Raw genomic sequence first — 22,568 nt, 5'->3', positions numbered from 1 at the left:
TTCTCCAAAGACAGGCTGCATCCGCCATCAGAATATATTTCAGTGTGGTCGCATTAGTCGGAAAATAATGCGTGCCAGAAATACGAACAGCTGAAGGAGTTATTTTAACGAGAAAACAATATGAAGGCGGAGTGCGCAAAACGGCGCCGGCGAGGAGACAAACGTCACGTCGCAGTAGCAAAGATATATAAAACGAACCAAGATGGTGCACGCCTGTCCAGATCGAGTGGAGCTGAAAAGGCGTTCAGTTCCTGCTGAAGTACAGCGTCCACACCGCTTCACCCCGCCCCCGTTCCCCCAGGGGCATGAAAACACTGGGCGGCCGGATGAACGAAACCCAAACAAAACGGTTTTTCCGTTTAATCAGCTCTAAAATGTGCGTTCAGGTTCGAAATGATAATAAGATCATAAGATAAGTGCGAAGTGGCCACACGTTCGCTGTAATATTATCGGGGGGAAGACATTCGCTAAAGTTAAATTAGTTTCCCGATTGTGTGAAAGAGGCTCCTTTCTTTGTTGTCCGCTTAAGGGGAGAGACGACCACGTGACCGCGTTCGCGAAAATATCTCGGTTAGGCGGCTCTCGCTTCATACAGTCTCTGTGGCAGTGTGTGAACGAGCAATCGCCTAGAGAGGAGCGGCGGCGGAGGAGGAGCGCCGCTGGAGCCCAAGGAGAACGACAGAAGCGAGGAGGACGGCGCTACGTGTTCAAACTCACAGCTCAGCAGCGGGGGTTGATGATTTACAGTTCGGGGACGCCCTCTCTGGTCATAAAAGCTGACGTCCGCGGCTAACGGGGCCATGTCGAGGCGAGAGAGGAGCCGCTTGGCGGTGGCGGGATGAGCTGAACAGTTCGGGCGCTTCTCACCGACGGAGTCGCCAATGTGGCAGCAGCGGGTAACCTGATGTCCTCCTCTCTGACTGTGGGCTTTACACTTGGACGTGGCCGCTCCTGGACTGTGTTGTGGTCGAGAGTAGGGGCCGTAGTCTTCCGAGTCGGTGGGGTTTCGCGGTTTTTGTGTGTCGGCTCGGGTTTGTTCGCTGCCGTTAGCTCATGCTAGCTGTCCTGCGCGAGCTAAGTTGCATGGCGCGTGTGACCGCGCTTCGCCGCTGAAAGGGCAACTCCGCTGAATTGTCAGATTTTCCGCACGATCCAGTGGTTGGGATAGAAACAGTCACCCAGGGCGGTTTGATGCGAAATGATTCGTTTCGAGGAACACACAGACTCCGATTTCCGCGCAGTGGTGTTGATCTGAACCGACAGCGAGTTGAACACTTACCGCGTTATTTACTGTGGACGCAGCCCGTGAACCTGCCCTTACTTGTACTGCTGATGACGGTAAAGCAGTGAGAAGAAGTTTTGGTGGCTTTGAAGACGACAGCCCTGCAGGTACTCATCCGCCGTGAACTGATTTAAATACATGGATTAGCAAGGCGCTTCAGGCCAAAACCTTGCCACGAAACTGCGGCTCAGACATCGGGCGGGGTGTTGATAGGTTCGCTGGACTCCTCAGACGTCTGGTTCCCATCACCACCACTGAGAAGTTCTCACAAAGTTTTTCTGGAGCAGAGCATTTAACTACGGAGCCCCGCTGGTGGCATACTGTATAAGTAATAATAATCATTTAAAAAAATGCCACGACTTAGTAAGGCGTGGGAGCGATGTCGTGGCCACACATTAGCATCTCGTTCCCAGGATTTACTAAGTCGTGACACATTTTACCTTTTTTACCGTGTTGCTATGTTACAAACTTCTGAAAAATTGATGGAGTTGCCCTTTAAGGCACTTTAATTCCTTTCACACATGGTGTTATATCAGATCGGCTGCAGTGCAGTTCAGTACAGGATGTATGTAAATTGCCAACAGGAAACGTGTCTTATGTGAATGTAGAAGCGGCCCATTCAGACTCTAACCAGGCGCATCAGTGAGTTCAGTTGGAGGCGACATTGCGTGTTATTTCTGGGCTTTCAGTGCCTTTCATGACCTGTTCGTCACATGGTGTGATCATTTTGCCCGCAGCCTTTCCACAGATCTAGTTCTTGGTTTGGAACGAGTTCAGTTCTCACTCTTATTTCTGCCCCATTTCACGAAGTCGTTTATAACGCTGCGCACCTGCTTTGTGACTGGGAACAGGAATTTGAGGGGTAGCTGTTTTTGAGTTCTTCTGTTTTGACCCCACTCAGCTGGTATTCGACTTTCTGTTTTACTGTTACTGCCTTGAAATCTGTGCCATCGCTGACGTGTGGCCTTTTCTCTGTATGCAGGGGACGTCCACCCGACACCATTAGGGTCATCAGCAAGGCCCCCCCCCACGTTCAGAGGTTGACTCCATGTAAGATGGAGTAAAAACGCAGAACTCTTCCTCCACCTTTCCCCCAACCCCAGCCTCCCTCCCAGCCCGTTGTATGCTTGGTGCTCACGCCTCGGCGCACCATGCCTGCCAACGGACGACTGGGGAGGTCCGTGTGCTGGAAGCTCCTCTCCCCCTTCAAGCGGTCCCGGCAGGAGAAGGTGATTCTGGCCCGCAGCGAGAGCATGCCAGGAGAGCAGGTCCTCAAGATCACGATCACTGAGACGACGGTCATCGAAGCCGACTCGGGGGTGTGGAACAACAGAGCGCTGAGTTATCTGGGCCTGTGGTACTTCTTCAGCTTCTCCACACTCTTCCTCAACAAGTACATCCTCTCTCTCCTGGAGGGTGAGCCAAGCATGCTGGGTAAGTGGAGAAGGTGTGGGAAGGTGGGCTGTCTGTGGTGAATCTTCAGGGGCCGCATTACAGGAACTTCTTAACTCTGACATCTGCTTGGTTTCCATGACAACTTCACTTAGGACTGAATTGAGGACAGAGGCTATTGCAGAGTGACGGTTCATAATCGTATCCATTAACTCCTGATAAGGAAACAGTATCACAGAAACTAAACATCCTAGGTTCTGTCCCGACTTTAAGACTCCCCAGAGCTGCCTTGACTCTATTTTAATGACGTTACACTGAAAACGGCGACTTGACTTATGAGGGTTTTTTATTCCAACAGTGTTTTAAAAATCTCCACTGCCCCGTCTTCTTACCTTCATGTTAGTGTTGATAAAGACCCGTCAGATACAGCGTTACAGGGATGGTGAACAATGAGGAGACGGAGCTGAACGTGTGTCTTTATGGGGAGGAATAACGTTGGCGCGCTCCGCTAAAGCGTTTGGGAGACTGAAACTGGAGAGCAGCAACACATTGATAAACGGCACAAAGCGCTGTCATTATATTCTTAACTTGTTTATCATGCTTGTGTTTTGTTTGACATTTTTAACGTCACTAAAAGTAGCTAACGTTAGCTGTCTGGCTAACTAATGTTCACATTTACATTTTATGGCTTTTGGCTGACGCTCTTATCCAATTTGATCATTTTGCACAGGTAGGCGAAGGTGGTGTTAGGAGTCTTGCCCAAGGACCCTTATTGGTGTAGTGTAGGGTGCTTGAACCCTTGAACCCCAGTCTACAGCGTAGAAGGCCGAGGTGTTAACCACTACACTATCCACTAACGTGACCATTAGAGAGCTTGAGAGAGCGCTCTATTGTTATCTCTATTGTTATCTCTATTGTTATCTCTTGTACTTTTTATTCTCTTTCCACACTTTTCTGCGCTTAACGTACAGACTCCATTCAAATTGCGTTTCAAAGGCCTCGGCGCAGGGAATCTGCTTTAAAATCCTTAAGCTTTCACCTAGAAACTCCAGTTCAGGTTTAAATGGTAGAGAAACTTGTCCTTCCTAAAACCTCAAAATATCTTGTCATTTTATCAATTAGCTTTAGAGTTATGAGCATTTGTGTGGCACTAGGCACAGAAAACTGCCCCATTCACTGCAATGTAAATTTCTTAAAATCAGAATTTGCTTTTTTCAAGATTTTTCTCTGTGTTTAACTCGTCATAACTCATACATTTTCTTCTCAATACACACAACATTACACCAAAATAATCCTCAGCGGGTCTTATCTCACACCATCTATCCGGTTAAGCGATAGAGTGAACATTTCCCGAGTTATGACTGTTTGTTCAGAGGGTGCAAATCGGACTCAAACAAGGCTTCTCCACTAAGAGCTACATAATAAGGGTGACAGTTCATTTGAATGACCCCCCCCCCAACACACATCTCTCCCTCTCACACACACCACACAGACACATACCTAAGGAGGTGTCGTTCACCTACACAGAAACACACACTAACGCACACACTTGCAGCTCTTTTTGAGCACTCTTGCCGTTCCTTCAGGAAATGCACATCTAGTTTTGATCATGTTTACGTTTCGGTTGTGCGCACATGGTCGGTCACTGAGCAACAGACATCAGAGTTGATTGTTGGCTTTGCTTGAGTAAGTCTAGGTTTCTTCACTTGAGATAAGATGGTGTAAGATAAAATTCCCGAGTGAACATTAGATTTGCTTCTGTAATTGGTACAATTGTAATTGGTGAAAAATCTAGTCTTGGTCTGTCAGATCAGTTAAGACAGAAAGATAGGAGGTTTCTGTAATACGGCCCTGGGTTTCCAACTGGCAATGAGGTGGAGAGGAATACAGAAGCTAAACGTGGCAGCAAGTCTGTTGCTTACACAGAGTTACACGTCATTACACAGAGCTACACGTTGACGTGGTCATATCGGAAACTCCTGAGCCCTTTTTTTCTGCCTTGTATGTGCGCCTTTTTTGGGCCAGTAAGAATAGTACAAATTATTTTGAATAAATTCTTGTTACAGTAATGTACATTTAAGAGTAAGAATACATTTATCATGTAAAGTTACCATGTTTGTTATGACTGCAATGACCTATCAGTTGTGTGACTGCAACAAAAAGAAATTCAGAGAAGCTTTTTGAAAGTCTTTGTCTTGGCACTAAATAGCTGATGTTTGAGAGGATGCGAGGTCCTGTTGAGATGTTAAGCGGTTGTAGGAGTGCCAGCAGGTAATTAGGAGTGTTTTTATGTAAATATCCAGTGGTATGTTGATTGTAGGACCTTAGAAACAGCAGTAGAAGCAGAAGAAGACATGCTGTGTGTGCTGTAACCCTGCTGAGGTGCCTGATTTTGAACAGGGCTAATGATTAATATGAGCGCTGATTACAAGAGTGCACTCACTTCCATTTGTGGTCTGAATTAGTCTTTGTACTATAAGGCTGTATGTAAGCAGGTAGATGGGTATGTGGGTAGATTATGATTATTAGACATCACATGACGTTTATTTAACTCTGTTTGCTGGAAGAGGTTTCTTAAACGGTTATTAATCCCTAATAAAGTGCTTGGATCAATCTTCCCACTGTTGATGCTTCCCATGGTGGATTGGCTGTCGTGACTTGTATTCCAGTTTCAGTAATAGTTCATGAATGGTTGTTCGGTTAACCATGAGGAGAGAGTAAAGAAAGCACCGCTATGCTTTCTATGCGTTATGTTTGACCAAAGCAACGAAGACCGGAGAAATAATGGTTTGAAATGATCAGCGTACAGTAAAAGCTTTATTGAATGTCACCACTTGACTTAGTCCAGTTCTTACTCATTATTAGGTATTGCAGTTCAGTACTTTCTATTACAGTGTCTTTCAGTAACAAATTAATACCTAAGGTGTAAGCCTTACCAGTGTCAGTAAGCAAAGTCCAGACCGCTGATTAGCTGTATAAATTGCATTATGAATGCATAATGATTAATTAACATAATTAATATAACATAATTAACATATTAATAATAATATGTTATAATAACATATTATTAATAATAACATAATATAGCATAATTAACAACTGCACTTCTTGATTTAATCTACAAACTGGTACAGTCAGTGAATATACCCACTTACAGCATCTCTGGTACTGGTGTAAGCCACCCACAGTCAATTAGTAAGTTAAGCAAGAGGTCATGGTAAGTGTTGAACGTCCATCCCTAAAAAGGTGCATAACAGTCTTTTAAAACAGACCTATTGTTGCATTCAGCTTTGAAATATTGCCACATGCTTTTTCCTGTTAATCATATTTTCCCCCTGATGGTGTTTGGATACTGAATCCCTGTATTCAGTTATCCATGCACACCCTTAATAAAGTCATTTATAAAGGGTTCCAATTTAACCTTCCAGTAGCCCTGAAGAGGAGGGATTACTCTAATTTCATAGTTATCAGACAGAGCATATTGGCCTTCAGAGTTCTTTTAGATTGCCAAAATGACAGAGAGGTTAGTAAGGCTAGAAAGAAGCAATTACCTTTCCTGCCCAGCATAGAGTTGGTGCCAGCAGGTGGCCATGTGATACCTCTTCTACAGCTCCTGAAACCTTAGTTAAGCTGCAGCGCACCTGTTTCTGTAACTAAATTAATTCTTTATCGACTTTGTTTTTCAGCAGAGTGGAAAAATAATATCCTGCTCTTTTTATACAAAGTCAGTACTCAAATAGGACAGTCAATTTAAAATTGACCTTGCTAATGCATAAGCTCTCTCCTACAGTAAGAAACCGTATCCTCCCCAATCTCAAGGCAAACAACCAAGCGAAATTCATGTGACCATGAAAATAACTAGGCCTTTCCCCTGATTTGTCCCTCACTGCACCTGCTCACACTTCAGTACTGTACCCACATAAACAGCCCTCATAGAGGTGCTCATAGAGACACTTATTAGACTATAATGAGGAGTTCATAATCATTTCGGCTTTGTCACCCAGCTCTACTAAGGAGGAGTGTTCAAAAGGTCATCAGGCATTGTGCATATATCTCTCTGATATGCTTTCCTCATGTCTCTGTCTTTCTCAGGTGCTGTTCAGATGCTTTCCACCACTCTCATTGGCTTCATTAAGATGTTTGTGCCTTGCTGCCTGTACCAGCACAAGTCCCGAGCTGAATACCCGCCCAACTTTCTCATGATCATGCTCTTTGTGGGATTAATGAGGTAGGTCTCCCTTCTGCGAACCCATTCTGTTCATCTGAGAACCGGATGTCATGTATTGACTATTAAACCCATGCCATGACATATTTACAAAGGGATATCTGAAATGTTTGCTTTCAATTTTGTCTACACTGCAATGTGGGTTTATGTAGGACTACTGTGTATATGTGGGCTGTTGCAGCAACACTAATGTAAATATCGGGGTTGAAAGTAGCAAAAGTGCACGCTTCACTAGCGCTCTTGCCTACTGAATGGACGACCAAATGAAACGACAGAAATGGAGATGATTTTTTTGTTCCAACAGCAGTGATGATTAAAAAGAATGGAGAAAAAAAATGTCTTTGGAGGTCAATACGTTCGCACAACCACACAACTTCACGTGTAAAGGCGTAAGACAAAGTGGTGGAGGGTGAGGTGGTCTTCTCCGCTTAACATGAATTTGGTCAAAGCAGTTATACCCTGGTGCTAATCATATGAAAATTATACAAACCACACGTATAATTGCTTTTTCATTGTTCCAAAAAAATGATTATTACAGAATGGGTTCAGAAATATAAACGAACACTGTGTTATTGGATGGTTCACCCGCACTGCTACTACATCTGGTAGGATAGATTGGAGATGGGATTAAACAAGGCCTCATTTTGTGTCACAGTAATTTTCTCAAGGAACAGCCACTCTCCATGATGTTCAAGAAAAGAAAAAATACCTTAGAAATGCACTACAAGCCTCACAGAGACACGAGTGTCTCAAAACGGCATCCAAACGTCTGGATCCAGCACCCCTAATGAGCAACAGCAACAGTGGCAGGAAAACATCCCTGAAAAGGAAGAAGAAGAAGAAGAAGAAGTGAGCCAAGGTTCAAAAGAGGGACTCCATCCTCCTCTGAGTGACACCAGACCATGAAGCTGCAATGAGCTTCTGTTGAATTTCACAGCTACAAGGAAAACACCAGAATAAGTCCTTAAATCTTGTAAATGATCTAAAAGGACCGCGTAGCGTGGGCATAAAATGTATTAGGCATAAAAGCGGTTGGATATCACAGCGACGATATGAGACGATGAATTGTTATTAAATTAGTCTGCCTCTGACTGAGTGTGGTGCAAGCACAGACTTATTTTTTGACTGTGCAAACAGAAATCTAGCCAACCTTTCCTTTAGACAAACGGCAAATACACAATCACCAAACCACCATTGTCCCACAAATACTATAATGCAAAATCAAAAGAAAAGAAATGCAAACAGCAACTCCCATCGGAAATGCAAGTGCATTTTTGTGCGTTGAAAGGCTGGGAAACAACACAATTACCTCAACAGCTTTCTCTATAAAGCCTGCAAAAAATAGATACATATTAATATTTTATATGGGAACCCTAGAATTAATAAAAATCTTTTGCTTAGTTATTAAACATGTTTGTTGTGACAGTAGAAATTACGGCCATGTACACTTAAATCACAATATTGTGTGTGAGAACAGTCCTAACGTTTGATGCGTTTATACAGGCTTATAGTTCAGAATAAGGCTGTGCATGTGTTTTTTATAATGGACTGTTCCTCGTCCCCACATGGGAGAGCAGGGTTTAGGTCTCATTAGGCTTCTCATGGTTTGTGCCAGCAATGATATGGTAATTTGATCTGTTCTATCATTGCAGCTGTTAATGATATGTTTATACTGGAAATTCTGGTCACGATAACAACAAAAATATGGTTCTCATGCAACCCTAGTGTAGACCGCACTGAGAAGAGTTACCAAGGCGTCGGTCTGACGTGTTGCAGTCCTTCATACACCATAGCAAAGCAGTTCCAGCCTCTATTCCTTTTATATTAACCAGGCTGGTTTTATTATTGTGCCTTTACGACTGATATGTAAATGTGACCTCTGCTCTGATTGGCCTTTATTATATCTCATTGAAAAAGCACTCTGGGCTGAAAAGGCAAATACTTGTCAATGTGTTGGGCATCACAAAAACTATGATTGAAACAAACTTTTGAAAATTGCGCGTTTCCATATGTAAATTGTATGGACTGTGAAGTAAATGATACATTTTAAAACTTCAGCATGGTTGTGTATATCAAACTCCTTTGTTTAAAGAAAAAAGTGGGGGAAATTTTTTTTTTTTTAATTAAACGAACCATTTTTTTTACAGCTTGTGTCTAACTAAATTAGCTAATGTCAGTGCATTTCCTGTTATTTGGTGTCATTAGGTTACACCAACATGAAATGCAGTATGAAATGTGATGTTGTAATGATAAAAGTGGTCCTGTTCTCTTTCCCCTCAGGTTCACCACTGTGGTTCTAGGGCTGGTTAGCCTGAAGAACGTAGCTGTGTCATTTGCAGAGACCGTGAAAAGTTCAGCTCCCATTTTCACTGTTATCATGTCCAGACTGATACTTGGGGAATATACAGGTAATGTACAGATATGCTAGGAACACCCAGCTAAACATGCAATGTATGAGTCACGGGCTGTGAAATGTTCTAAACATGTTCATACATGGTAATTTAGAGACTCTCCAGCTGAAGTGGAACATTTAACCGTCTGTTGTAAATGGGCTGGGCAATATATGTGTGTGTGTGTGTGTGTGTGTGTGTGTGTGTGTGTGTGTATATATATATATATATATATATATATATATATATATATATATATATATATATATATATATATATATATATATATATAGTTATTGTGATCAAATGTGTCACAATACAATATTCTTTTCTGAACGTATTATACACTTTGTAGGTACGCGAAGACACTGAACTACTGCATGTTTCTTTATAAAAAGAGCCAAGTTAGTCCCATTAAACTGGATTTAGTGCAAATATTTAATAAAATTTAAGCCCTTTTGATAGTGTTTTTTTTCTTCCCTGTTCCAACTGATCAAAAGTCTGAAAAATAAAGTGTAATATTATCTATCGTGAGAATTTCTTCATGTATTACAACATTATATTTACAGGCTTACTCCAGTTTTGTATCCTGATGAATAAAAAGACAATACATATTGTTTTTTTCCACCAGTTTGTCACATTACACTGAGAAAAGCTCTAAAAAGCAAAACCCTGGGGTAATATGACTTACACTTCTCACATTCAGTGTTTGCCCTTTTCTCATCTGAATGAAAAGGACGGTATGAAAAGAGGATGGTATATCTATGAACCCTTTTCGCAGTCTTAAACAAAGCACTTGTGTACTCCTGGTTCTGTTTTTCTCAGCTTGGTGTTCGTCCAAATGAGAATAGGATAAAATATCCACGATTAGAGCTCTAGTCCATTTGGACAGCAGCCAGTTTTATCATCTTAGCTGCTCTAGTCGTTTTGTTTGCTTGGCTTAGCTTGGTATAGCAGTAAATTGTATGATTCAAAGCTAGTGCAAATGGATTGAAGTTAAAGATTAAAAATTGTAGGTAGGTACTCTTCTTGAGTGCAGTCAGGGCTTTGTAATCTCCAGTGCTGAGGAGATGAGGTCCGTTTGAAAACATTTGTGCCGAGACATTCAGTATGTCAGTATATATACTAAAGATATACATCCGTATATTATGAATGAACTTACAAGGATCTGCCTTGTGATATTGTTAAAAGCATTTATGAAGTGTTGATAAGATTTAAGTCTAGGGCTGTCACAAATACTCGGGTAGTTTTATGATAAATTGGTTAAGTGATTTGTTTGCAATTGAAATGATAACCAGGGCATCTGCAGGTCATTCTAAAGATGAGAGTCGCTCGCCAGTAAAATTTCCACACTTGGTGGAATTAGCATGATCATAGGAGTGGTACTCATTTAGAAGTTAAATATTTCTTCAGTAAACACAGTTCATGAGGTGACTGACTAGTTTTGTTTGTTTTTTTAGACTAAAGCAGTGTTTTTGTTTTGTTTTGTGGTTTTTTTTTTTTTTTTTTTTTATGAAAATGTTTCACAGGCTTTTTAGGTGTTGGGCAGCACCCACCTGGTCTCCATATGTCTATGCACTCAACGAGAGTGAGAGCCGGGGTTACAATACACAACTTTTACCCCAACTCTAGCCCCGGTGTTCCTCAGTCTGACAGAGTTTGCGCTGCTTGGCTCCAGTCTGCAGATTTTGAGTCGGTCATTGTTGACATTTTGGAGAGCAAATAGAGTAGTGTGTGTGGGCCGCAGACAGTTTTACCTCCTGATCAAGTTTCACGCTCAGCCTGACTCTGGGCATAATCTGGTAGTGGATACTGGTCAGCAACTCAATCCAAACAGACGTCTCCAACAGCCAATGAAACAGCAAGTAAGAAAGGAAAATAGGGAAAAGTCACTCACGTGTGTAGCGCAGCTTTTTTTAGTGAACTGAGTAAAAGCACGAGGACAAACGAGTTTATGTACTTCTAAATCTGTGAAAACTACCACACTCATCACATTTACATCCATTCCCCTTACTTAAATGAGTTCACACACTGCTTCTTTAAAAGGCAGAGAAAACAGCAGCGATTTGCTGTATGTTTGTATATTTGCCTCACCAAGTAATGGGAGAATGTACAAGTTTAATTTGGTTCAGCAACAATTTAAACGTTGAGTTGTGTATGTGATCCCCAGTATTTTAGTTGCAAAAACAAATCTGCAGAAACCAGTTGGTTACTGTGAGATGCTCAGTCTTTTTGTAATTACCTCAAGCTTTAAAAGTCATGTAAAGAGAGAGCGAGAAAGATAGATTAAGCTAGCTAATGTTAAGTTTGGGGTGTGGGCCTGCTTTGTAGTTGCAGCTTCATGAGGTTTTACAAATTATTTCTATATTATTAAGTAGCAGTGGCAATACATGTATATTAATAGTTGGTACTTTAATGAACAACAGCCTACATGTTGCATTACAAAGTGAGTATAATTAGTCTTGTTTAATTGCCTTTTTTTAAATTGCAGTTTGAAAAACATTTTTTAAAATCATTGTAGTTTAAGTTTTTTTTATTTTATTATAATTGTTGTAGTATTTGTGACAATATAGGTTCAGTTTTGTCTAGTAAATCTATTTATTATGATTCATATAAAGTATTATGAAAATATCTTGACATTGTGACAAGTGACACCCTAGTAGAAGCGTTTACTTTGTGAGTGATGCATTTCATGTTGACTTGTGCTCATTATAGAAAGTTTTTACTGGTTTTGACTAGTTTAGTTCATCTCTGTCCACACAGACGTCATCCACTGAAGCGGTTTTGTTTCTTTGGTCAACAGGTCTTTGGGTGAACTTGTCTTTGTTTCCAATAATGGCCGGTCTTGCACTCTGCACAGCCACTGAAATCAGCTTTAACATGCTGGGCTTCTCTGCTGCTCTCTCTACAAACATCATGGACTGGTACGTACTGTTAAGTATGGAATACGTTTTCCATGACTATGAATGTCTGTAATTATCCTACCACACCTGTGATGTTTATAACAGACTAAAACATCATATAGTTCTGTATAAATTGATGGAAGATGGAAGTGTCTGCTTGGTTTGTGCTTTCCATGTGTAACAGCTTCGGCTGCTCACAGTTCGAAAACATATTCTACTTTTTATGGTTATTTATCCTGTCTTAACAATCTGCCTAGCTAGCTGTCTTCAGTGAATTTGGTGAATAGCATAATCATTAGCTAGGGGCTTCACAGCCAACCATATAAATCAAAGGAGGAATTTTTCTGTTGTATTACAGGTTTTAATGTATTTCGTTGTACATGTAAGGTAGACCAATACTGATCAGTTTGATCTGAGCTGCAGAGAATCAAAGTAAATGATGATATGCCAAGAGATTCAATACAGGCCATCAATATTTAAAGTCAGAATTACAAGCCAGCCTTTTTTTTTATTTGAGTTATAGGTTTGTTTTATGGGAATGAGCTTATAAGGCTTTGCTATGTAAGATCAAAAGCCATTGTGAAGAATTGATTTTAAGATTTGTAGGCACCATGGCCGTCACGATTACAAAAAAGAAAACCAATTAAAATTTGCATTGTCAATGAATGGGCTTGTTTGCGATTTACTTGCAATTTGAAATGAAAATTAGATGCGCATGTCATTAATAAAATGAGTTTTAACTGCTAGCTTAGCACTAACATAACAGTGAAATTCCTAAACAGGTGTTGGGGGATTAGTGTCATCATAGAGGTGGTACTTTTACATAAACCGCTATACAGTGACAAGTAGCACTGACTGGATAAAGCAGTATATGTTTTTGCCACAGTGTCTTTTTTAAGGCAAAATATCTCTAAAGGCTTCTTTTTTGGAGAAAAAAAAAGTTTTGTCATCTTTCATAAAATGTTTCCAACAGTTTCCATTTCCCTAGAGTACAATTGCACAAAAAAGCCTTTGGATGGAAATGTAGTTCAAAACCGTTTGGGACAGGACTGAAATCACAGAGATGATGGCAAAGCTTATATAGAAACATCTAATGTTAATCTAATCCCATTCAGGCAGTACTTGAGCCTGCATCATGAAGTGGGGGTGAATGGTTTGAATGCTCAGTAAAGACTGATCTTTTTTCTGTTTTTATTGTAGCTTACAAAATGTATTCTCAAAGAAGCTGCTAAGTGGGGACAAATATAGATTCAGGTGAGTGTTTTGTGTTCTCAGCCTTATTTGTATTCAGGTTCTTTTTAAATGTAATCACTTAAAAATTTTCCAGGGACACCACAATGTCAGATTATGGTTTTGCATGCTCAGGCACGTTTGTTCTATGAATCCCAGTCAATTTAGAACCACATCGAAATTACACCAAGTATATTTCTAGTTGTCTTGCAAAAAAAAAGAAATGAAAACTGGCTGTTCAGTTTAAAAATAAAACCTTTATATGCCAAATTGAATATTTGATCAAACAGCTTTTCATATAGAGTAATGTGCGAAGGTTTCAGGTGACTCAAGAAAGCCCAGTATTATTTCATCTGACACCTGAATTTGTTACTCTTACTCACTACTGCTCTTAAATCACGTGTGCTGCGGTTGGAATTTGATTAGACTGTGTGATGTCTGGTGGGAATGAGGAACCAAAATGTTTTTCAAATTACTCAAAAGATATTAACTACCTTTTTTAAAAACAAGAAATTCTTTCTTTTTTATTAGAAAAAAAGTGTTCACATTTATTTGCATTTATTGTGTTTGGTGATTATTGAGTTTATTAATATGTGGTATTTTTACAAGCACAGACACACTTATTGCAAAGATAAATGGGTTTATATAATGTGCTTAGGTGCACCCTCTGTACAGTGCTGTGTTTCCACTACTTGGAGCTTTTTAACAAGGCTATCATCAAGATTGTGCCATGAAGGAAGTCTAAATGATAGAAGACAATGATGATAATGAGGTCTGAGTTATAAAAACTGAGAACTTCTGTATTTTAACTTAACTGAATAGGACATTTTTGCAACTCGACTGGTTCCATGTTAATGTTGTCCTTGTTTCCTGTCCAGCCCCCCAGAGTTGCAGTTCTATACCAGCACTGCTGCTGTCATCATGCTAATTCCTGCCTGGCTCTTCCTCTTGGTCAGTCAGTTCTCTGCATTAATTATAAAGTCAGTGTCTGCATGTGCTGAACGTCACATGGTTTGAGGGAGAATTCCACCAATTGTTGTTTTATTTCTGCATAATTAAATCTTTGAGATACTAACAGTGTTTTGATGTGAAAGTGCATTATAGAGCAGCTTAGCATCTCAGTGTTTCATTACAGTGGTAACAGAAACTGGAGGTCATGATGTCCACAGTGGGAAAATAGCCCTTTTTATTTACTATGCAAATGAAAAGTGAACCTACATGTTTTCTGAGCTTTATATGTATTGATAATGGTAAGATAATGGTGTGTGTGTGTATACACTCCTGCATATTTTTTTTTTTTTTTTTTAATGCCAAAAAGTTAAGTTTTTAGTAGTCTTTTTCAGCAAATCATTAAACAATTCCTCCCTGCCTTCTCTGCAGTGAATTACATAAAAACACTGACTTTGTTCGCATCTTAACCGTTTAGTTGTGCAGAGATGTTGAAAAATAGAAGAATATGTGGAATTATCTTGTAAGAATGCAAGTATAGAACCAGCTTGTTCATTTTATTTGGGATATGGAAGAAAAATGCTGAAGCAGCGCAACTTTGATACATGTGGGCCCAAATTATGAAACAGATGAGCGCTGAAATAGGATCTGTTCCTGTAATAAGAGGGTTCTGAGCTGAGATCAGCACTCCTGCTTTGAGAGGTTTTATGAATACACAGCTAGTTCCTAATTTAAGTGACCAGAGAACTTTCAATGCACTAGGGAACATGTATTTACAATACCACTTTTGTTAACTTGTTTACATTGGAAAACTGCCAACCGTCTACATCTTACTTTCTTTTTCATAAAATGACTCTCCCTGCGCTGCCTCTGTAAATAAGGTTCTGTAGTTTTTGTGATGCCTGTGTGAGCTAATTAAACGTGTCGTTCTAGTAGCAGTAAATTTCATTTAATGAATTGCCTTGATTCACTGCTATGGTGATAATAAATGAGAGATAATATCTAAATGGCTGAGATTTCATGCTGCATTACCTTTGCTGCATCCAAAACGACATACATCCAATATATTTTGATATATTTGGAAAAACTGATGATAAATTTTAACAATACCACGAGCACTTACATGCCTAGCCTTCTGTTGCTAAGCTGAACTATTGTAACTGGCAGAACATTTTAAATGGAGGAATGGCATATGAATGTGTTGTATTGTTCATTAGGTATTCATGTTAAAAAACAAAGCTTATGTCTTCAACATTTGAAATTGTGAAAATACTTAAACGTGTGACTGGATTCAGGATGAACATGCTCTCTTTTCCGAAAGCCTCAAAGTTTTTTCAGTTTTGCATAATGTTGTGGTCTCTCTTTTGCAACCTTAACTAGGAAACGCCCCCTTCACAGACACAATTAATATTAAGATTTGTTTAGGCAAGTGAAGCAGAAGTGGAACCTTGTGATGGTAGTAACTGATGTCTGGTGTAATTAATGATCTTCCATCAAGTGCAGTCAAAATGTCAAGCTGACTGCTCTCCTTTAATTGTCTTCAGGACATACCTTTGACAGGGAAGAATGGGCGGAGCTTCAGTCTGAGCCACGACATTGTGGTGCTGCTGCTGCTGGACGGGGTCCTGTTTCACTTGCAGAGTGTCACGGCCTACGCGCTCATGGGACGCATCTCACCTGTCACCTTCAGGTGAGAACTCCACACACGGTCATGTGATAGCTGGGTGTGGACTCCAGCACCACCTGTTTGACACTCATTCTTCATTCACAATGACTTGATAAATCAGTTTTATCCAGAGGCAAAAGCAAGTTTACACTTTATTTGTTTCTGTGTTTCTTTTATTACAAATGATACCTAAAACAGTGTCACAGTTTTCATGAAAATCCAAGGCATATATGGTGGTGGATACTGCTGGTGTGGATCTGTGAATGTTCTCAACAATAGACCCACTTGACCTTTTATAGTTGTTATCGTTCAGAAGAACAAATGCGCACAGATTATTTTTACCTTAATCTTTTTCTACGGCTGGTTTCTTTTAGTTTTTTTATTTTTTACTGAATCTGTTTATTGATTAATTATTTTATTAAGTTATTCAGTGTAAGACACCCAGGCAATTTCATCTGTCTTTGTTAAGCCCCAGATAAGCTTCAAGTAAAGTTTGCCTGGCAAAAAAGCCAACTCACTTGAATGGAAAAGGACACAGCAACACAAAAGGGAATTTGTTTTCTGTAAAGGTTTAGTTTTGAAACCATGAATTTGTGAAATGTCAGAAGCATGAGCCATAGTCAACAAGAGGCCGAGTTGTGGTGTCTTCTAAAAGATATTTTAAAAAGTAAACAAAAAGGAGGAAGGCTGACACGGTCACTTGTCACGCACTGTTCCACCGTTAGCCTTTCACTACACACTACACACTACCTCCAAAACTACACTATATTGCCAAAAGTATTCGCTCGTCTGCCTTCACACACATATGAACTTGAGTGAGATTCTTAATCCATAGGGTTTGATATGATCGGCCCACCCTTTGCAGCTACAGCAGCTTCAGCTCTTCTGGGAAAGCTTTCCACAAGGGTTAGGAGTGTGTTTATGGGAATTTTTGACCGTTCTTCCAGAAGCACATTTGTGAGGTCAGACACTGATGCTGGATGAGAAGGCCTGGCTCACAGTCTCCACCCTAATTCATCCCAAAGGTGTTCTGTCGGGTTGAGGTCAGGACTCTGTGCAGGCCAGTCAAGTTCTTCCACACCTTTATGGACCTGCTTTGTGCACTGGTGTGCAGTCATGTTGGAACAGGAAGGGGCCGTCCCCAAACAGTTCCCACAATGTTGGGAGCTTGAAATTGTCAAATCTCTTGGTGCTGAAGCTTTAAGAGTTCCTTTCACTGGAACTAAGGGGCCGAGCCCAACTCCTGAAAAACAACCCCACACCATAATCCCCCCTCCTCCTCCAGTTGACCGTGGAATATTTAGCAGTGAGGAAATTTCACGACAGGACTTGTTGCACAGCTGGTGTCCGATCACGGTACCTCGCTGGAATTCACTGAGCTGAGAGCGACCCATTCTTTCACTGATGTCTGTAGAAGCAGTCTGCAGGCCTAGGAGCTTGGTTTTATGCATCTGTGGTCATGGAAGTGATTGCGACACCTAAATTCAATGATTTGGGTGGGTGAGTGAAAACTTTTGGCAGTATAGTGCATTTCACATCTGAACACACTGGCCTGATTTGCGTTCCACCACTGCGGAAGCAGCTTACAATAACATCATTGTTCATCAAGTCAAAAATGTAGAGAATCCACATACAGAAACAGGACCAGGCAAATTCAAGAAAAAATAAAAGCAGTGAAAAGGAACAGCAAGAACATCCAAACCATTACATATCAGGGGGGCGGTGCACCTCATGTCACTAATGTATCACCCTCAACATGTTTGAACCATTGCATTTATATTTTTGGAGTTGTATTGACTCCATACACCCTTCCTCATCTCCAGCCTTTTTATTAGGCCACACAAAATATGTACCTCCACCGCGTGAGAAACAATTTCAAGGTACAAAGGTGCACCCTAAAACCATTGTTGCACCTTTTGAGGGTATATTTTACGTTGTATGTACCTTAATGAATGAAAAACTACCTGCACAGTAAATTTTCTGACACTGTACTTCTAGTTATAACAATAGTACATGTTTTTTATTTTGTACCCTAGAGGAATTTAAATACACAGTTAGAAATTTAGACAGACTCATAGAAAGGTTTTCCTTTCCTTACTGTTTTATAATCAAAGTGAAAACACTTATGGCGAATCTTTTTATTAGTTGTTACATTTATTTTTTCCAGTATGTTAAACTTGGCAAACAAATGAACAGTGCACTAAAATATGCAGGAAATGCAACGGTGTTCTCTGCATGTGTTTATTAACTTATTTTCAGTTAAAAAATCAACAAAGCATGCCATTTTACTGGGGTATACAAATAGAGCAATGACAACAAACATGACCTTGAACAAGTCAGATGCAGGAGACGAGGTGAAGGCAGGGTGGCAAAGTGCCTACAGAGGAAGTAGCGAGAATGACAGGCTAAAACCACTTAAATAAGCTCCCTGACGAATCTCGCCAATTTGCATAGCTGGAGATCAGCTGTGGCTTGAGCTTGACTTTGTGGCTAACACCAAGCTCAATTTAAGATTATGGAAAAATATACATGCAAATACGTGTCTTGACTAATAGTGTACATTATTACAAGTTATCACTTCTTCAGACACTTCTCTCAGTGATTGTAAGCAAAACTAATGGGTACAAGTCGTCATCACATATTACATATTACATGTTACAACCTACTGACTTTTTATTCATGACTAGCAGTTATTAGTATTTTGGGCATAAAGGATTCTTTGTATTTTGATGAAACCTACTAAGAATAAGTGGTTTTAAAGTTTTGTGTTTTGTGTGTTTTGCTTATCAGTGTGGCGAGCACAGTGAAGCATGCCCTGTCCATCTGGCTCAGCATCATCGTGTTCAGTAACCCCATCACAGCCCTCTCTGCTGTGGGTACAGTACTGGTGGTTGTGGGAGTTATGCTTTATAACAAAGCGAAACAAATTCAGAGAAGTACTCTGCAAGCCCTCGCCCAGTTAGCAGACTTGGACCAGAGACCCTTACATCAAGAGTCCAACCTCAAAACAGCAGACTGAATCCAAGGAGAACAACTGAAATGACTGCTGCTTCTGATGGCATTTAGAACCGTGTAAGGATGGCTATTTTCATTTTGGCTTTAAAAGGGAAGAGAAGAAGTGAGTATTTTCAAGTTTTGGGTGATTTTTTTTTTTTTTTTTTTTTTAATATATAAAGGTGAATGAATTCACATTGGACCAAGTGGAAGAAGAGTTGCTCTGTTAGGATGGTGAAACAGCCAAGCTCTACATAGACTTCTGTGCCTGGAGTATGACATTCCTTTTACTTTTTTCTTTTCTTTTTACTTTTGGCATTATTCCTGACATTCATTTATCAGATGTTGGAGCACTTTTGTAATCACCTAAAGGTTTCTTTTGTTCATCCCACTAGTTTGGTGATAATTGGTAAGAAGAGGCAGGGGTATGTTCTGTGTTCAATGGGACCAATTTTATTTCTTTCCTAATATTAGCTTTTTCGTTCAGTCTGTTTCTTTGGTTTTGTTCTGGTTTCCCGTCATGCAAGATTTTTTTTAGAGAAAATGAAAATGACTGTTTGCAGTACTGTAGTTTTGGTCCTGTCTCTTTCCTTCCATGATAGTTTCAGTAAGAAAATGACAGTGTTTGATTTAGAAAAGGATTTTCCAAGGTCGTTTACACTATTGTTTGATCAAGATAAAATCTGACTCCTAGGCATAGCCTGAGTAATTCAGAAAAAGACAGCATCAGACTCTAAAAAATAAATTCGATCCAGTTTTTCCTCATTTTTATATAATCCAAACACTGAGATGTAAACAAAGTCATTCAGTGTTGGTGTGTGTGATATGTAGAAATAAACAGCACAATATTTTCTAGTTTAAAAATTATTATTGATCATTTTGACCTCCCATTTGAAGCAACATTCTATTATACTTTAATAAAATCTTTAGCAAAAAATTCATATTTAACAGTAAAATACTGAATAATTATAACTAAATATCTTTTGAGAACTACTTCACTTGTCATTTTAATAAATGTTGCTGCAGACACTTTCGTGAGATCCTTCTGGTGTAGATTCGTGGCAACTTGCGTGCTGATAGTGCTCCCTGCCAAAGGAGCAATAGATTGAGGAATTCCAAAGCCATGCCCTCGCGCTCTACATGTTAAAAATGAGATGTCTTTGTCGTCATAGCAGAGTCACTCTGGAATTCAGATAGAGATGCCTCTGGAGAACCATATAGTATTATCGTTTTATTTTTGTCATAATTGAACTAAAACGGTTTTATTTAAACCACTGGACCACTTAAGCTGTACAGAAAATACTGCAGCTTTTTTTCTTTGTTACTTGTTTCTGACTGTTTCCCAGCCGCAGACCGGGATCATAAAATCTTTCTAAAGCTTACTTAGCTGCTCTGGGGTAAAACCCAGTCACTTTAGCTTGGGTGTTCTGCTGCAGTGAGTCACACTGAAGCAAGCTGAAGTTCCAAACAGCACCAGCGTCTGTTTTTTGCCGAGCCTAAAGTGGTGAAATGGTGATTTAGTCTTTAATAAAGCCAGATGTCTGGCTCTTATTGCCACCACTGTGAACAGTTCTGACTCAGTCAGTTTCTCTAGAAGAAGGATTTCACATAAAACCACTCTTGACTTTGTTTACACCTTCAACAACAAGAAGTAATCTGATCGGACCATTTCACGCTTTTGGCTCAACCTGCCGTACAGCTCAGACACACTGTCGCAACTATTGTGTTTTTTTTCTTTTGTTGTTGTTTGTTTTCTTTTTTTCTTTTTTTTTTTGGTGTAGCTTTTTTGTACATTTCATATTCCTCAACTTCACGGTCTTGTATAATTAGTGAACATTTGCTTTAATCTTACAGCAAAAACAGCCTAAACTCATAAATGCTATCATCACTATAACCTAGTAATTTCAAGTATTAAAAAAAAATCTAGGGGGGGGGGGGGGTCCTTAAGTTGTTAAATGTTATTGTTTATTGTGAGTACTTTTTTGTGGCCATGACATGGGCTGCCAAAATATCAGTTTACCTCTTATGAACTCTTTCTTTTTATTTTTGTCTGTTTTACTTGATGTTCTGATTCTTATAACTATGCTCTCTTTATCACATGGTTGATGAAGTAATTTACATAATCATTTAATGATGATAATTTAATGGATTATACCACTTTTTTTTATATCGTTAATTTTGAGTTATTCATGAATGCCCTGCTGCACCTTTAGGTGTTGGTGCATGATATGTTGACTCAGTTGTTGCTGACATAACAAAAGCTTGTATCTACAAGTGCTAACTTTATTGGACAAAGCAAAATCCTTCTTAACTTCAGTGTGCAGTAATGTAACGAGACATTATTCCAAGCTATTATGGGTCGTTTCTTTTAGTCCTTTCATCCAGAAATGTTCCCACAATCTCAAGGGCAGCTGGCGTTTTGAAATGTTGTGAAAATGTGGTGTGTTTTGATACGACAGCGACAAGATATATTATAAGACTGCTACTGTTCTTTATTCTAACTGTAGGAGACCCATAATGATTCCTCAACGCAAATGGTGAAAATGGACCCATTTTTCCATCTACGTTTCTTTGTCTTTGCCAGACTAAATATTCAGCAGCATGTCCGTTCTGGCTCTTTAATGTTCAGCGTCCTACTTTGCGTTTAACCTGAGCTATTTTTTCATCTCGCCTGTACTGAAGCATTTCCTGCGACTCTTTCTTCCACCTATATGGCTGCCTTGTATTGTGTGACAAGACTTGAATTAAAAAAAAAAAAAAAAAAAAAACCTGTTCCTTAGACTACTGAGATAAAGACATTCCCTGTGGTCTTCTGTTAAATAGCCAATGTCATCTGTTATTTTATGCTTCACCATGAGCCTCAGACTCACGTCTTCTACTCACTTTGGGTAGAGGTGAGTTTTACATGAATCTTTTGATTCTGAGCCTGTGGACTAGGAGTTTTAACATCTGTGGATGAATTTCTAAGAACATGTTTATAGTTTTTATGCTGTAATCTGCTCCACTTAAGCCAAGTGTGAACATAGCAATATGTGTCTCTGTAAACTGAATTTAAAATGTTTCTATAGGGATCAAAAAACAACAGGTTGCATCTTGAAGCTTAAGATGATGTATTTTCGTAGACTATTTAACCAGTTTACTGTTTAAAAGGACTTTTCTGTATAAAATGGTTTGATCTTTTGTGTCAAGTCTAAAGGTATTATACGTGCATTGCTATGGTGTACAGTATACTTTTAAAAGGAAAGTTCTCAACCCATCTTGAATAAATTTCTATGAAACGGAAGCCGGGTTGTCATGTTTTGTTTTCACTTGATTTTTTTTTTCTTTTTCCCCCCCCACTTGTCGCTTCTGTCACTGGTGTTATACTTAAAATTAAAAAAAAATAGTTTTTATTTTTATTTTTCTCCAGTGTAACTGCATAAATACTTGTAATTACTCATTTAACATCTTATTTTAGCAAGGACAGATTTCCTTCCCGTTTCAGAGAATCCATTTTGACCAAGTGTCCTTGGTGTTACGGTCACTGGTTTCACACTTT

The 22,568-nt window shown here is 39.6% G+C and overlaps 1 protein-coding gene across 2 annotated transcripts; it reads left to right on the top strand.

Annotated features, from left to right (window-relative positions):
• Positions 1 to 372: 372 nt before the first annotated feature.
• si:ch73-236j9.2 (solute carrier family 35 member E2A) lies at positions 373 to 20,952 on the top strand. 2 transcript variants are annotated; one of them, XM_037536120.1, is made up of 9 exons: positions 373 to 896; positions 2,265 to 2,716; positions 6,767 to 6,902; positions 9,180 to 9,307; positions 12,093 to 12,213; positions 13,393 to 13,446; positions 14,301 to 14,373; positions 15,915 to 16,060; positions 18,827 to 20,952. In XM_037536120.1, the coding sequence occupies exons 2-9, from the start codon at positions 2,434 to 2,436 to the stop codon at positions 19,053 to 19,055; spliced, it is 1,170 nt and encodes a 389-aa protein (XP_037392017.1). In that variant the 5' UTR covers positions 373 to 896; positions 2,265 to 2,433; the 3' UTR covers positions 19,056 to 20,952. The 2 variants fall into 2 exon arrangements, with proteins under 2 accessions (XP_037392017.1, XP_037392018.1); XM_037536121.1 differs by lacking the exon at positions 373 to 896 and adding an exon at positions 920 to 1,389.
• Positions 20,953 to 22,568: the final 1,616 nt, after the last annotated feature.

The sequence above is a fragment of the Pygocentrus nattereri genome, chromosome 29, assembly GCF_015220715.1.
Source record: "Pygocentrus nattereri isolate fPygNat1 chromosome 29, fPygNat1.pri, whole genome shotgun sequence".
NCBI lineage: Eukaryota > Metazoa > Chordata > Actinopteri > Characiformes > Serrasalmidae > Pygocentrus > Pygocentrus nattereri.
The sequence above is the reverse complement of the archived record's forward strand: the minus strand, read 5'-3'. Positions and strand labels throughout refer to the sequence as shown.

What these genes read in the sequence shown, in the direction of transcription:
- si:ch73-236j9.2 (XM_037536120.1), top strand. Translation starts at nt 2,434, where the DNA reads ATGCCTGCCAACGGACGACTGGGGAGGTCCGTGTGCTGGAAGCTCCTC. An exon ending in CTCTTTGTGGGATTAATGAG is followed by an intron (nt 6,903 to 9,179) that starts GTAGGTCTCCCT and finishes CTTTCCCCTCAG; the next exon opens with GTTCACCACTGTGGTTCTAG. An exon ending in TCTACAAACATCATGGACTG is followed by an intron (nt 12,214 to 13,392) that starts GTACGTACTGTT and finishes TTTTTATTGTAG; the next exon opens with CTTACAAAATGTATTCTCAA.